The 16,503-nt window shown below is 47.4% G+C and overlaps 2 protein-coding genes across 3 annotated transcripts; one reads left to right on the top strand and one right to left on the bottom strand.

The window, feature by feature from the left end:
* Positions 1 to 102: 102 nt before the first annotated feature.
* Rpain (RPA interacting protein) lies at positions 103 to 7,701 on the top strand. 2 transcript variants are annotated; one of them, XM_059271097.1, is made up of 7 exons: positions 104 to 535; positions 1,760 to 1,930; positions 3,033 to 3,093; positions 3,931 to 4,042; positions 4,196 to 4,259; positions 5,574 to 5,714; positions 7,557 to 7,701. In XM_059271097.1, the coding sequence occupies exons 1-7, from the start codon at positions 455 to 457 to the stop codon at positions 7,584 to 7,586; spliced, it is 660 nt and encodes a 219-aa protein (XP_059127080.1). In that variant the 5' UTR covers positions 104 to 454; the 3' UTR covers positions 7,587 to 7,701. The 2 variants fall into 2 exon arrangements, with proteins under 2 accessions (XP_059127081.1, XP_059127080.1); XM_059271098.1 differs by lacking the exons at positions 4,196 to 4,259; positions 7,557 to 7,701 and having other exon boundaries at positions 103 to 535; positions 5,574 to 5,700.
* Positions 7,702 to 7,745: 44 nt separating this feature from the next.
* C1qbp (complement C1q binding protein) lies at positions 7,746 to 14,689 on the bottom strand. Its single transcript, XM_059271096.1, has 6 exons — positions 14,449 to 14,689; positions 13,887 to 14,037; positions 10,876 to 10,969; positions 8,675 to 8,770; positions 8,402 to 8,524; positions 7,746 to 8,156 (listed from the first exon to the last, which is right to left on the bottom strand). Exons 1-6 carry the CDS (start codon positions 14,672 to 14,674, stop codon positions 8,007 to 8,009), a joined length of 840 nt encoding a protein of 279 aa, XP_059127079.1. The 5' UTR covers positions 14,675 to 14,689; the 3' UTR covers positions 7,746 to 8,006.
* Between the last annotated feature and the right edge of the window lie 1,814 nt (positions 14,690 to 16,503).

Consider the following 16,503-nt stretch of genomic DNA (forward strand, 5'->3'; position numbering starts at 1 on the left):
CAGCGAGTAGGAATCCCGAGGGATGGGCCCGCTAGGCAGGCATCACTAGAGGAAAGCCAATCTACAGCGCCGCAGAATGACGCCAAAGTGGGCGGGGCGGGGCGGGGCGGGGTCAACCACTTCGCGGGGTTAGAGACGGCTTTGGAAGGCCAGTGCGTAGGGTTAAGAACGGGGTGTGTGCATCTAATTGTCTGCTGACGCCTCCCCCTGGATAAACTCAGAACTTCCACTCAAGACGCACCTCCCTCAGCCCAGGTGGTGTTTACTCCTCATCAGCCACTACTTCATCCATCCGTGGATTTCCCTAAGCCTGCCTCTGTGAGGGGATAGACACTAGAGAGTTCCTAGAAGACCTTACGACCTGAAGGGCAGTCAGCGCCCAGAAACTAGAACTTCCGGAATCCTTTGCGCGCGGCTAGGGGGCGGGGATTTGGGAGCCGTCTCCGGTTAGGAGATGGCAGAGTCCTCGGGGTCTCCGCACCGCTGGTTGTACAAACAAGTGGGCTCGCCGCCCTGGAAAGAAGCTTTCAGGAAGGTAAGTGTGAGATTTGGGTCGTAATCACTTCCCTAATCTGTCCCAAGGACCACTGTCCTCTGTTCCCTCGCTTCGCTATTGGTCGTGAAGCAGGTGCCCGGAGTGCCTAGCCAGCGAGAAGGATCTCGAACTCAAGACTACTGCCACAGGCCTGGGTCCTGGCCACCGCCTGCTACCTTTCAGGCTTTTGGCTGGAGTAGGTGCTATCCCAGGAAGCTTTGTTTTTGGATTCGAGTTTGTTTCAAATGTTAAGTGTCATGACAGCGGTAGCTGATGCTTGCTGTGACACCACCACTTAATATTGAGTTACAGAGAGAAGCACTCTGTATTCTTTTGTCGTATGAGATAGAAGTTATTTTTCTTCTGAAGAGTCAGAAGAATCTCAGTTACTGTTAGGAGAGTTGTGGTAAGCCTTCTGAAGTCAAATAGTCCCTCTGAGAAATAGCATAGCTCTCTGTTCAGCAGTCTCTAAAGGAGTGGGTATATTCTAGAAAAAACAATCGCAGTGCTGGAAATATTATGTGGAGTAGGGTTTCTCAGCCGTGAATACTGACATTTTGAAGGGGAGAGTTCGGTTATGGGAGATTGTTCTGTACGATGTAGAACACTTAGGTGCAGATTCCTTGGCCTACCTCCTAAATGGCATCAGCCAATAGCAGTTCTACCAGCAGAGCTGTGACAACCAAAAATCGTCCTGAGTTGAGGGTGGAGAGATGGCTAAGTGTTAAGTGCGCCTATGCTCCTGCAGCAGACCTGGTGGCTGTAACTCCAGTTCCAAGGCATCCACCATTGCCATCGTCCGGCCTCTGTGGGCACCTGCACTCATGCAGTGCACATAAACTCATACTGGCACACACATACGCACATAAAAAAAATCATCAGGGTTGAGAAGTACTGTTGTAGAAGATCATTACTAAAGCCATATGTACAGTAGCAGGAATTTGGAAGCCATATCAATGTCTGAGGTCAGTCTGTGGATGCAGGTGCTGCGTACCCAACTGCTTGCATTCAAGATAAAACCTAATATATAGGAATCTGGAGATGCATGAGCAAAGCACTGTGATTTTACCTGTCTGTGTGTGGATGAGGACTTGAGAATATGAAATTTCGCATCTAAAATTCTTTTAATATTTTACGAACTAATTGGAGTTTTTTTTCCCTTTCTTTTTTAGTGGAATTGACCTTTTCTTACTTTTACTGTCCTGAACCCCCCCCCCCCCCCAGAGATGTCTCGAGAGAATGAGAAACAGCCGGCACAGGCTCCTGAACAAGTACCGCCAGGCTGCAAGTGGTACACCAGGGAGAGCCTCAGACAGATTGCTTGTGCAAGAAGTGATGGAGGAAGAGTGGAATTCTTTGCAGTCAGTAGAGAATTATCCAGAGGCCTTGATTCAGGTCAGTCAAGAGGGCTGTGGCTAGGGGCTGGCTGCTCTACAAAGAACTTCTGGTGACATCTTTCTGTTTATCCAGGTCTTTTCAACCTACCGACTTCCCAGCCCCCAAGCATAATTCTAAGAGCCTTTTGGCTCAGGCCTTTCTCCTTCTGAGTAGATTATTCTATATTGATGGTTGGTTCTGCAATACTAGACTTTAGGCACGTGGCAACCTTGTAATGAAACTTAATAACTTATGAAGCTAAAAGGGAAGGAAATGTCATTCTTGCTTTCCCCATTGGAAACTTTGACTCACTAGGAATGGGTTAGGGACCTCTCTTTGAAAAGGATGTCTACAGCAACATTCTGATTCCAGACAATCAGAGTTTGGAGTTGTGTGTCCATAGAAAACTATTTACAGTGTATCAGGCAAGGCTATGGGCTAGCATCAGGATTTAGGAATTCTGTTTAGTTTGACTGACTCACAGCTGTACTGTGTTTCTTTGGGCCTTAGTTTTTACATTTACATAAAATAGAGAAAATGGCACCAACATTATGAGAATTGTGTAGCAAAACATGAAAACCCTTGAAATCAAAGCATTGTATAATAATGATGCATTCTGAGGGGCATCTGTGTGTCCTGCAGTATGCTAAATGGTCGGCATAACATCACCACAGTTAGTGTTCACAACAGGCTTCTCAGGTCGGTCTTATTCCAGCTTTACAGAAGCTAAAACAGCTTTTCTAAGACTAGACCTTTTCACGTGGCCCGTCTTAGGACTTTTCCTTAAGTGCTCCCTGATTTTATCTCCCTTAAGTTTGGTGGTGGGTACTTTGATCATTTGTTGTTAGTTCAGCGTGGCCACATTGCTATACTGTCAGCAGATTCTGCATGCAAACTAGACCAGTTTTGCCAGGTAAATCTGGGGTCTTCGAGGCAGCTTTTGGTTACAAATCCCCATGGGACCTGGTGGCCGATTAATACTTCACATGGAAGGTGAAGACACCACTTTCTGCTCTGTCTGTCTGTCTGTCTGTGCCATGCTCAGGAATCAAACCCAGGCTCTTGCATGCTGGGCTAGTGCTGCCCATCTGAGCTATACTCCCTCCACTTTCTCTTGTAGTTGGGACTGCCAGGGGACCTAGCTGTGCTGCAGGACATCGAACAGGAGCTGTGTGATGAAGGTAATTCCAGATGTAGTCTCTCCTACCTACGTGCACCTACTCTTACGCTGGCCCTACCTTGACTCAGGATTGGTTTTATTGTTTTCGATTGTTTGGGGGCTAGGGATTAAACCCAGAGTCTTGGCATGGAGGTAAACTCTAAAGCTATATCCTCAGCCCTAGGATTAGTTCTTAATTCCTGTTCTTCGACTTCAATCATCAGTTGAGTGTCCAGAAGGCTGTTTGGACTCTTAATTCTTGGCCGTCTGTCATCCCAACAGTGAGGGCCGTTGGCTCTGTGCCAGGAACTTCTCATTTATGGTACCGTTTCCTCCATTCTGACTACTGTGAAAGATGGGATTAGACGAATAGAAAACAGTATCCTCATAGCTAGTCAGTGGTAGAGCTGGGAAGCAGTGTCCATGTTTATTTTATCCTGCCTCTTGCTTCTTCGTTCACCTGAGCACTGCGGCTGTGCCTGTAGGGCCAGCTGCTTGCGATCTCTTGGAGGAGGGTGGGCTTTCAGGAAGGCGATTGAGCCTCAGTTTCAGACTAGCCAGGATAGCATAACGAAATCTGCCTCTTGAATAGTAAACTTGTCACTCTGCATGTGTGGGCATATCTTTACATGTACACCCGAGGGCCAGCTTTCATCCATTCTTTATTGTTTGCCCATGAGTTTGCGAGCATCTGCTTCTTGAGGTTCTGAGAGCATTGTGTAGAGTACACAGTTTTGCATCTTATATCACAGTGACTTACTCCATATAGCCTTGTCTTGACTAGGTTTCACATTTATCTGTAAAATAGAATAGACCTGCCCTACAGGTACAGGACAATCCTGGGCCTTTTGCCTTGCAGAAAAGTCCATCATAAGCGAGTATGAGAAGAGCTTACAGTTTGATGAAAATTGTCTCAACAGCATGTTGGCTGAGTGGGAAGCAAACCCCCTCATCTGTCCTGTGTGTATAAAGTAAGGCTTTTCAAAATCTTTTTAGTATTATCGGTTCTCATTCCCTACTCCAAAGTAAGGGTGATGCCTCTGCACCCTAGTTTATTGACTGAGAGGTATAGGGAACCAGGTCTTGTTACCACAGTGATCTGGGAATCCTAATTCTGTCTCTAGGTACAACCTGAGAATAATGAACAGTGTGGTCACGTGTCCGTGTGGCCTGCACATCCCATTTCACGTAAGTGTCCACACACATTCCCTATTACACCGACTGTATTAAAGAGCTTCTGGTGGCGGTTTGGAGTCAGTTGTACACATCTGTGCGTTACCCTTCTTGTCACTGACAGGATCCTGCAGCAATAACCTGAGAGAGGGTTATTTTGGTTTAGGACTTCAGAGGGGTCAGTGCATCATGCCAGAGAAAGCATGGCAGAGTGGCTTCCTGGGGTGAAAGCCAGGACTCCTTAGCATCTTGGCCAATAGGAAACAAGATCTGTTCCTAGTAGCCTGCCAGATAGACTCCTGTGTTTTGCCTGCATGTATGTCTGTGTACTGTGTATGTGTCTGGAGCCCTGGAAGTAAGAAGAGGGTGTTGGATCCCCTAGAACTGGAGTTATAGTTGGTTGGGAGCTGCCATGTGGGTGCTGTCAGCCCAGGTCCTCTGGAAGAGCAGCAAGTGCTCTTGAACACTGAGCCATCTCTCCAGATCCCCTTTTTTGGTTTTGAGGCAGAGTCTAAGTAGTAGCCCAGGCTGGCCTCAAACTCACTTATAGCTCAACTTCTGGTTGTTCTGACGTCCCTTCCAGGTGCTGGGTTACAGGCTTGTGCCACTCCACCTGGTCTTTACACTGTGCTGGGAATGTTTGCCAGGCGAGCATTCTACCACCTGAGCTGCAATCCCAGCCCCCAACAGTCTAAGCCTCCAAAGAATCAAACTGTCTTGATTGGCGATTCAGGTTGTCAACCTGCTGGTTATATAGTATTTAAGATTAGTTGGGCCTGGAGAGATGGTTCAGGGTTGAGAGCACTGATTGCTCTTCCAGAGGATCAGGGTTCAATTCCCAGTACCCATATAGCAACTCACAACTGTCTGTAACTCCAGAACCCAACACCCTCACACAGACATACATACAGGCAAAAACACCAATAAAAAAATTCTTGGGGGCTGGAGAGATGGCTCAGAGGTTAAGAGCACTGACTGCTCTTCCAGAGGTCCTGAGTTCAATTCCCAGCAACCACATGGTGGCTCACAACCATCTATAACGAGATCTGGTGCCCTCTTCTGGCCTGCAGGCATACATGCTGTATACATAATAAATAAATAAATCTTTAAAAAAAAAAAAAAAAATCTTAAGCCCGGTGGTGGCCCACGCCTTTAATCCCAGCACTTGGGAGGCAGAGCCAGGCGGATCTCTGTGAGTTCGAGGCCAGCCTGGTCTACAGAGTGAGATCCAGGATAGGCACCAAAACTACACAGAGAAACCTTGTCTCGAAAAAAACCAAAAAAAAAAAAAAAAATTTAAAAAGATTAGTTGTGGTTGAACTTTGCCAGTCTCCAGGGTTGACAGAGCAGAAGCTGCGTGCCTGTTTGGAGGATAACATAAATGAACACGGTGCACACTGTCCCCACACGCCTGAATTTTCAGTCACCGGTGGAACAGAAGAGAAGCCCAGTCTTCTGATGAGCTGCCTGGTAAGCCTCCATAGGATCTAGTCAGTTGTAAGAGCACATCAGCAGTCAGTTCTGTTCCCCTCTTGGTGGAAATAATGGCTTAGAAAAAGGTAAATAAACATGTTTTTTTTTTGAGGGATTTACTTCAGAGAAAGTATCAGCTGGGTGTGGTAGCACTTATCTGTAATCCCATACTAGGGAGGCTGAAACAGGAAGTTTAAGCCCAGCCTCGACTACATAGTGAGAACCTGTCTCAGAAACAGATGTTGGGCTGTCAAGATGGCTCAGTAGGTAAGAGCACTTGCTGCCAAGCCTGACAACCCGAGTTCAAGCCTTGGACCTCATGTGGTAGAAGCAGAGAAACGTTCCTGCAAATTGTCTTTTGTCTTCCACACCATATAGTGTGCTTGTGTGTGACACACACACACACACACACACACACACACACACACACACACACACGAAGAATTGAAGCATATGGAATGAGTTTGCTGTGGGAACCAGTGTTAGTATATACATATTATAGCTCCCAGGTCCCAAACAGGGGAACTTTGGAGTCACTGAGTGCTACAATGTGCCAGATACTCAGTAGTAACCTGAACCACACATAAAATTGTCCAGTACTTTTGGGCTCCAGCTGTACCTGACACCAGGTTTCCCTTAACACTGCTGGAGTGACCTGTTTGTCTTTGTTTCTGAAGACAAGGAATATTTTTCTCCCACTTGTTTTTCTTACACCCACTGTATGTTTGTTTTTTCTCCTCTGAGTCGGTGCACAGTAGATAGTTAATGGGTTTTTACAAGTGAACTGAAGTGGAAGAGTTGAAGAGGCACAGGCCAAATGACCTCAGCCTCTGCCTTCTTAGAAAGTGAGTGCAAGCCGGGCTGTGGTGGCGCACGCCTTTAATCCCAGCACTCGGGAGGCAGAGGCAGGCGGATCTCTGTGAGTTCGAGGCTAGCCTGGTCTAGAGTGAGATCCAGGAAAGGTGCAAAGCTACACAGAGAAACCCTGTCTCGGAAAAAAAAAAAAAAAAAAAAAAAAAGTGCAGTGCTGAGATGGCTCTTTTGCAAGAATGAGGAACTGAGTTTGGATCCCAGAACCCATATAAAGTCATGTAGGTGCCGGGCAGTGGTGGCGCATGCCTTTAGTCCCAGGCAGGTGGATCTCTGTGAATTTGAGCCCAGCCTGGTCTACAGAGCCTGTCCAGGACAGCCAGGCCTATTACACAGAAAAACCTTGTCTCGAAAAACAAAACAAAAAAGCCAGGTAGGCATGATGGCTACCTATAGTCCCCCAGTTCACAAGGCCAGAGGCAGGGAGATGCTTGAGACAAGCTGACTGCAGACTAGCCAATCAAGGAACTCCAGGTTCAGCTAGAGTCCTTGGTCAATAGAGAGCAATTGAGGGAGACATCTGTCAACTTGAGGCCTACACACACACACACACACACACACACACACACACACACACACACACGAAGAGAAGTGGCACTTCAGCCTTGTAGAATTTCAAATGGTAGCAGAGCTCATGTTAAATTCTTTTTTGGGGGAAATGTGATCTACCCTGGCTGGTCTAGAACTTGCTACATGTGCCAGGCTGGCCTCAAACTCAGAGATGTGCCTGCCTCCTCCTTTCCAGTGCTGGAGATGAAAGGTGTGCATCAAGTTCTTTGAAATGTCAGTTTCAGAATAGTACTGGAGAGGATGGAAAGGGCAGTTAAAGAGCAAGCAGGCAGGCATGACAAGGTACGCTGCTTGGGAAGCTGAGGTAGGATAATCTGAGCCCAGGAGTTTAAGACCAGCCCACCTACTAGTTCATGGCTAGAATGTAATTTACACTAACTTGTTTTCTGTTTAATCCAGGCTTGTGACACTTGGGCTGTGATCCTCTAATCATCCTGGCCTCACACTTCACTGCTGGGCTGACAACTCATTCCCTCTGAGAGGGTCTCTGCATGCACAAGCCTCTTGTATATAACTTATTTTACATTAAAACTGTTCAAACATCTCTGCTCTTGGTGTTCTGATGCAGGGCAAAAGAAAAAGAGTCTGTTTCTTCTTGGAGGAGATAAAATCAATTTTATTGTCCATCATTATGTTATACAAAAACCTACAAACAATAGGTTTATACAGGAGAAAAACACCCAAATGAGTAGCAGTTGGAAGCTTAGCAGCAGTAATGTAGACCTGCTTTCTTCCTGCCATGATATTAGGATGACGGCCATTTCAAAGCATAATTCTGATGTCAAGGAAGCTTTTGTTCACTGGCCAAAGCTTGCCATTTAAATTAAAGCCCTCAGTCTTTTGACAGTTCTACTGGCTCTTGACAAAACTTTTGAGGTCTTCGAGAAAGGTGATATATTCTTGGTGCTCTAGGGCTGTACTGAGCTCCACCAACTCATCTGCAAAAGTGTTGTCCACCCCGCGGTCGGCAAGGAAATCCATCAGGTGGTCATACAAGGCCTGGGAAGAAAAATATCGAGTAGCTTGAACAACAGCAGAACAAGATCAAAACTGGGTCAGCAAGATGGCTTAACAGGTAAAGGTGTTGGTTTCTTGGGACCCACATAGTGGAAGGATAGAACCACGTCCCCAGAGTTGTCCTGTGACATTCCCACGTGGGCTACTGCACGATGAAAACACAGAAGGCCACTTCCATTCCTTGACCCTGCAACAGCCAAGCACCCTCCATCTCAGCCAGCACTCACCCAGTCCAGGGAGTCCGTGTTGAGTGTGTAGTTAGTATCCCTCCATTCAGAGTCACCAGTGGCTTGAAAGCTAACCTCCTTGATAGAGAAAATATCACTCTCGGCCTCATCTTCTTGTCCAATCTGAGGGACAGCAGAGGTAAGAACTGAGGTGCCAAGAAAGGCTCTGCAGTTCCCCCCCCACTCTCACCTGCCTTCCCCTCCCGTCCTGGTCTAGATTACCAGGTTCTTGTACATGTTACATGAGATCAGAAGACACTCCACCCTACAAACCTCATCCTCAGGATAGTGACAGTCCAGTACAAGGGTCTTCTTGCCATCACTCTTTGTGACTTCAACCACAAAATTGGGAGTTGATGTCAGTTCTGGCTGGAGAAACAGGGACAAGTCAGTACATGCCAGTGCTGTTGGGGTGCACACACCCAGACCAATGGCCCCAGGTGGTGCAGAGTGTCTGATACCCACTGCCATTAGGTTGGGATAATTTTAGCCTGTTGTAGAATATTATTTTAAGATGTGTTGCATTCTTTTATGCTGCATCTGTTTAACTCTGTGAAGCTGTTACTTTGCCGTCTAAAACACCTGATGGTCTAGTAAAGAGCTGAATGGCCAATAGCGAGGCAGGAAAAGGATGGGTGGGGCTGGCAGGCAGAGAGAATAAATAGGAGGAGAAATCTGGGAGGAAAAGGAAGAAGGAGCAAGAGAACAAGGATAGGAGGACACTGGGGGCAGCCACCCAGCCACCCACCACAGAGTAAGAGTGAAAGTAAGAAAACAAAAAAGCCCAGAGGCAAAAGGTAGATGGAATAATTTAAGCTAAGGAAAGCTGGCTAGAAATAAGCCAAGCTAAGGATTGGGCATTCACAAGTAATAAGCCTCTGTGGGTAATTTATTTGGCAGCTGGATAAAGAAAACTAACATTAGCCAGGCTGTTGCGGCGCACACACCTGGACCGACAACAGCCTCAGGTGGTGCAGAGTGTGATAGCCATGGCCATCTTCCAACATAACACTAAAGCAGTTCATCAATCCTGTTAGCAACTTCCTTTCTAAAAGAACATGGGGTTTACAGTGGTGTCTGAAGTCCAGGCACAGCTGTGAACCAGCCCTTCAGAGCTGTTTCTGCTCCCACACCTCGCAGAGATGGCTAACGCATGGACCTGGAGCTCCTTCCCCTGTGGCTGCTTTAGATTAGGACTGGAGCCTGGCACACAGAGCTCTGGCTAAGTGGCCACCTTAACGGGAAAATGCAGCAGCTTTTTTTTACGGTGACCTAAGGGACAGGCCCAGACAGTGGGTAAGGAGTCGGGGTGCACACTATGACAAGCACAACAGGGACTCTGCTGTTCACACTTGTGTGTAAACAGTGCTGACATCTGCTTAGTCAGATGGCCCGGGGATCCTGTGGCCCTCACAATGGTTGGCTTCTAAGCCAGGCATACCATTTCTAAAACACTTGAATATTATCTAGATCCAGCCATGTGGGCCAGCACCCTAAGGGAAACTCTCAGCTGGCCAAATGTTAGAAATCTCTTAAGGCTGGGCTAGCAGGATGGCTCATCAAGTAAAGGTGTTTGCCACCAAAGCCTGATGACCTCGGTTCAGCCCTGGGACCCGCATGGCAGAAGGATAAACTGATTCCTGGAAGTTGCTTTTGACTTCAAGTGCACACGTACAAATAACATAACAAATAAGTGAATGAATAAACACAATTTACATTTTTTTCCTTAAGTCCCTCAGCCTTATTTTGGCCAAATGACTAGTACTGACCACCCAGTTGTTAGAACATCTTTTACACTGAAACACGTCAAATGATACTGTCTTGATACCAAGAACTCCCCCGTCCCAAAACACAGGCATAAAGAGAGCACAGGCCCAACAATGAAGCCTAGAACCTGCAGGGGGGCAATGTACCCTAGAACAGGGCCCTCAACTCCAGCTGAAACTCATTCCAAACTACTGCTCTAGTCACAGGGAGTGACATCCCCACCTCCTCCTAGCATGAGGAAAAAATTTTATTTTTGGGAGGGAAGGGGGATTTTTTTTTTGAGACAGGGTTTCTCTGTGTAGCCCTGGCTGTCCTGGAACTCAATCTATAGACCAGACTGGCCTCAAACTCAGATTCCCCTTGCCTCTGTCCCTCAAGTGCTGGGATTAACTGCATGTGACACTAGGGCCTGGCTGCAGGAGAGAAATTTTTTAAAAGATGGGAAAAGAAACAGTCCTTCCAGCACGGTGTGATGGCACATGGCTTTAATCCTAGTACTTGGGAGGCAGAGAAAGGCGGATGTCTGTGAGTTCGAGGCCAGCCTGGTCTATAAAGCAAGTTCCAGGACAGCCAGGGCTGTTACACAGAGAAACCCTGTCTCAAAAAACCAAACCAAACCAACAACAACAACAACAACAAAAAAAAAACAACCCAGCCCTTGCCTTTCAGGATAGATAAATGGCTGGCTGCAGTAAGAACAGGCTTACCTCCTGTTCTTCAGCCTTCTGCCCTTGTGAGGGCTCCTCTTCACCATCAAATGTTGGAGGGATGCTGTTGTTAATGTTGAAAGTGACAGTGATCCTAGAGAGGCAAGTGCAAACACACCAAGGTACAATGTTAACTGAGGGATACACAGAAGAGGGAGGCCTGCTACAGTAACACCCGTGCAAAGGCACGCTGAAACAATGTCTCCATCCCAGCTGGCTGCCCTGGGAACTGAGAACTTTTAAACAAGGCTGGCATCCTGGTGTCTTTCCAGGGAAGCTGATGGAGGTGGGCAGTCATCTGCCCCAGAAAAAAAGCCTCACAAAACACTGCCGAACAGATTCACCTTGCACAATCACACTTTGCACAATCACAAACAAGGAACTGAAACACCCACTAACTTTTCCTTTCCCCCTTTTTGAGGTTCTGGAGCTCAAATAAACACCTTGTGTATGCTTGGTAAACGTTCACAGCTGCATCCTGGCCCTTTTGTGGTAACTTTAGGTTGCACGGATTTTTTTTTTTTTCTTTTGTTTTCTTCGAGACAGGGTTTCTCTGTGCAGCTTTGGAGCCTGTCCTGGAACTCGCTCTGTAGACCAGGCTGGCCTTGAACTCACAGAGATCCACCTGGCTCTGTCTCCTGTTGAGATTAAAGGCGTGTGCAACCACCGCCCCGGCCAAAGCATGTCTTAAGATGAGATAATTTCCTTTGCCATGAAACCTGGAAGCAGTTCGGGACTTTTTCTACTTCAGCATAGCCAACCTATATAAGAGCACACTGAATGCTGCTTCCTGGAGCCGAACTGGTCAATGCCTTGCTGTCAGGCTGCTTTGTCATAGAAAAAAAATGGCAGGCTGAACCATAAAACACGCCTAACTTGGACTAAGCTGGGTTCCTAGGCCATAAAATTGGCTGAAAAACCCTAAAATGATTTAGGTGAAGTTACAAGTGATCTATGTATATTATGCTGTGCAAAAAAAAAAAAAAAAAAAATCAACAAAAAACCCAAACCAAACAAACAAATCAAAACCTTTCACAAAATGGGTCACAGACCGTGAGGTCTGAAACCGTAGAACTCTAAGAAAACAGACTCAAATCTTTGCAACCCTTGCCCAGGCAATGGTTTCTTAGCCCTAACACTAACAAGTCTAAGTGTGTTCGGCGGTGGGGATGGATCCCAGAGCCTCACACGTCAGGCAAGCAGTTTGAATATGGCATACACTCTCCCCTTACGTATGTAAGAACTCAATCCCCAAAGTTAATGACAATATTATGAGGGGGAGATATCTCCCCATCCTCAGTGATAGGGATCAAGTCCAGGGTACCCTGTAGTCCAAAAGAGTGTAAGTGTCAACTGTGGTGTTTAAAAAGGGGGCCTTTGCTGGGCATACTCAAGCCAGATGGGCTCCCGCTTCACCCAAGACATCTGCAATTGGCACTGGCTGCCAGGGGAAAAAAAATCAGTCTTCTACAAAGGAGTATCAGTGCGTATATCAATCACACTTCAGGGTAGGCCCCCAAAGCCAACACAAAACAATGTCAAGGATATTTTTGTAGACATTACTCTGTAGACTAGACTAGCCTTGACTTTAGAGATCCACTGGCCTTGAGTACTGGGATTAAAGGTGTGCCTGGCAGTTTGTTTTGCTTGGCCGGTTTTTTTTTTTTTTTTTTAAAGAGAGAAAAAGAAAGGGTATGGAGCTGGGTGGATAGTGAGAATCTGGTAAGGGCTGGGGGAGGGTGATTCCCCAAGATTGAATTTGAGAGGCTTTAAGGAGACAGAAACCACAACTTTATCATCCTGCCAGAAGGCCATCACCAGATGCACCCGAAGGCCAGACCCTCTCCTGGCCTTGAACTTCCTTTTTTTTTTTTTTTTTTTTTTTTTTAAGGTTTTTTGAGACAGGGTTTCTCTCTGTAGGCTTGGCTGTCCTGGATCTCACTCTGTAGACCAGGCTGGCCTCCCTGGGATTGAAGGTGTGCACCACCACAGCCTGGCCTTGAACTTTCTTTTTTTCTTTTTTGGTTTTTTGAGACAGGGTTTCTCTGTGTAGCTTTGGGCCTTTCCTGGAGCTCACTTGGTAGCCCAGGCTGGCCTCGAACTCACAGAGATCCGCCTGGCTCTGCCTCCCGAGTGCTGGGATTAAAGGCGTGCGCCACCACCGCCTGGCCTTGAACTTTCTTATCTCTGCCCACATCTACTGCTAGAATGACAGGCCCCCACTGGATAAAACTGCTTTCTTATACGTGTGAGAATGCACTGTGCTCGAGGCCCTGGGGATTGATCCTGGGCCTTGCACTTAGCAGAGCCAGAGTAGGACTTCTCTAAGGAAGAGGGGGTGAATGAGTAAACACGAAAGAGCATAAACAAGGGCTTCACAGTTTTAGGGGCACCAGGTGTGGTGGTACAGGCCTATGACTTCAGCACATAGGTGTCTCAAGCAGGAGGACCAAGAGCCTGTGGCCAGTCTGTGCTAGAGTGCAAGACAGAGACCCTGTTTCCAAAACAAAGCAGTTTAGGGGACGGGGTGAGCTAAGCTTGGCTAAGAACTCTCTACCTCCATGGCCTCTCTACACTGTAACTTCATCCTGTTACTTAAGAGTTACATAGCTTTCATTCTCAACCACTACAAACGCCAGCCAGAGGGGATAATTTTATGTGAATCCTAAACAAATGAATTTGTCAGTACTTTAAACATCCCTAAAATTCCAGTGCCTAAATCCAGGCAAGGCACAGAACTGTCATCAATAACCCAATGCCTGTTGTCTGCCATCCCAACAGACTTCCGCTACACATTTTGGAGCTGCTTAATGTCTCCTTAATTACCAGGCCTTAGCAAATGTGTATCAGTGAATGTACTCCCTGGAACCTAAGAAAATTTCTAATTACATTCTTCCTCAAAAACCACTTTATCAAAGCACTGAGCCTAATCAGGACCTTCTGGGGATGGCAGGACAAGGTGCTGCAGAGTAAGGGATTCAGTCTCCTAGAACTCCTGGGCCAGTACTTACTTTTCTCCAGCAACTTTGCGCAATAATTTAGCCTCCGTCCCGTTCACTTCCAGTTCCCAATCTCCAGACATCTTCGGAAGGGACTTATGCTTCTGGATTTTCTTCTCTTCCTTAATTTCATCCGTCAAGAATTCAACAAAGGCTTTGTCTCCTAAAAGGAAAAACCAAGATGGTCCAAAAAGAGAAAAGCCTATTTGCTTTACCCTGTAGACCTGGATTGTGTCTAATCTGTTTCTATGGCTGCTCTAAAACTTCTAGCCCAATTGACGCCTAAAAACGTCCGTTTCCGCTCTGTAAAAACACCAGGATGTATTTACTGGGTTCCAGAAGTTATTTCTCATCACGGACTATCATTACTCTCCGTACAAAAGAAAAGCATTTCCAGCTACCCGCTTCCACTTGCCTAAAGACATGACCAGCATTTTCAAACCACGACCCCTCCGGGCTTTTGCCAAGTCACATTTCCAAGACACGAGGAGGGGAGCCTGCGATCACGAGTGTCCAGCTCGGGATCCGTTCCAAGCTGGGCCCTTGCACCCCAGCCTAGGTGTGCGAACCTTACCCTCGGTGTGCAGAGCTCCACAGCCGCACGAGCAGGGCGCCGGGGGCTGCAGGAGGCCGGAGCGCCGCGCGGAGCCCGCTCGTACGCTGAGCAGCCCGAAGGGCCGGAGGCACGGCCGGGGCGCGGGCTGCAGCAGCTGCCGGAGCGGCGAGGCGGGGACAGCGGCGCGGAGGCCCGTGGCAGCGGCGCCCAGGGCGCGGGGCACGCAGCGCAGCAGGGGAAGCATCGCGGGGAGGACACGTGCCGAGGGAAGGACGACCGGGCCAAGACACCGGATGACCTAGCGCACCGCCGGAAGCCCCGCCCCCGCCCGGGAAGCTCTTTTACGTCAGAGGGCGGCAGGCACCGGGCCAGACTGCGCCCTCTGCTGGGAGCCGCCAGTGCAGCGGGGGAGGCCCCGAATCCCGAATCTCTGCCTTGCTGCCCACTCTCCCCAATTCACCCTTTTCTCAACCCACACCAGGCTTTGTTACTTCGTGGAACGCGCTCAGGTCTCACCTCAACTCGCGCCAGACATAATACTCCAAGACCACCTCACTTAAAGGTCTTCTGGAACAGCCTAGATATCGGGAGAGCTCAGGCTGACCTGCACCCAGCTGTTGTGGAGTAGGCGTCCTGGCCCCACCACACTAGACCTGGACCCCAGGGCAGGATGGATTCATTTTGGAAACCTCTGCACCCCCTAACAATTCATCCAGGTTTTAATGGAGCAGGAATTCATGGCTTACACCATCATATTTAGGTTAAGAATCAAGGACACCAGGGGCTGGAGATAAGGCCCAGTGGTTAAGAGCATTTATTTGTTGCTCTTGCATGCCAGCTCACAACCATCTAACTCGAGTTCTGGGGCATCAGACACCCTCTTTTGACTTCCATGAACACCTGGCGAGTATGTGCATAGACATGCAGGCAAACCACACAAACACATAAAACAACAAACACACACTCGTGTCTTACACTCCCCAGCACCTGGGACGCAGACAGCTCTCTGTGAGTTCTAGGCCAGCCTGGTCTACATAGTGGGTTTCAGAACAGCCAGGGCTACATAGAAAGATCTGGTCTCAAAACACCAACACCAAAAGAAAACACAGATACCAAGTCTTACCAAATGAATGGCAATAAGGCTAATGTTTAATATTCTAAACAGCATTCTATAAATAAGGGAAAGGAGGCCCAACAAAAGAGGGCACACAGATCATAAACAAGATTCAATTTTTTTATGGATTTGATAGTCCAAGGCAAATTTAAGCATTACACACAAGAACTGTTTTTATGTTATGTCTGAGATCAGATAGAATACAGCACAAGTCCAAATCAACTTGATATTTTTGCTCTTTAGTTTTTTTCTACACTATAGCAATCAATATAAAAATTTTCCCCACAGGTACAGTCTAGCTTATGTGCTCAAGGAATGGCATCTTAGATGCATGGCCATAGTTCCAAACAGATCCTGGTAGCTGGAGTACAAGGATTTGTGTCACAGTAAATGTTTTGCTGTTTTGGAATCCTATTAAAACAGACAGAGGTGTAAAGGTTTTCACTGGGGACCTGGTAATAAAACCCTGGCCCTGGGTGTTGCAGGGCTGTTGAAGGTCATGTTTGAGGCTATTCTGTCCAGATAGGATTCTTCAGGTTGGAGAGAGTTTACCAACTGGAAAAGTAGCTCAGGTTGTATTGCAGTAAAATCATGAAAAATTTTACACACACACACACACCCCTCGAGATAGGGTTTCTCTATGTAACAGCTCTGGCTGACCTGGAACTTGATTTGTAGACCAGGCTGTCCTTGAACTCAGAGGTCCACCTGCCTCTGCCTCCCAAGTGCTGGGATTAAAGGCATGTGCCACCACTGCCAGGCAACATTTTCCTTTCTTAAGAAAGCTTAAAGGGAGCCGGGCGGTGGTGGCGCACGCCTTTAATCCCAGCACTCGGGAGGCAGAGCCAGGCGGATCTCTGCGAGTTCGAGGCCAGCCTGGGCTACCAAGTGAGTTCCAGGAAAGGCGCAAAGCTTCACAGAGAAACCCTGTCTCGAAAAAACCAAAAAAAAAAAAAAAA

The sequence above is a fragment of the Peromyscus eremicus genome, chromosome 8a (genome assembly GCF_949786415.1).
Source record: "Peromyscus eremicus chromosome 8a, PerEre_H2_v1, whole genome shotgun sequence".
NCBI lineage: Eukaryota > Metazoa > Chordata > Mammalia > Rodentia > Cricetidae > Peromyscus > Peromyscus eremicus.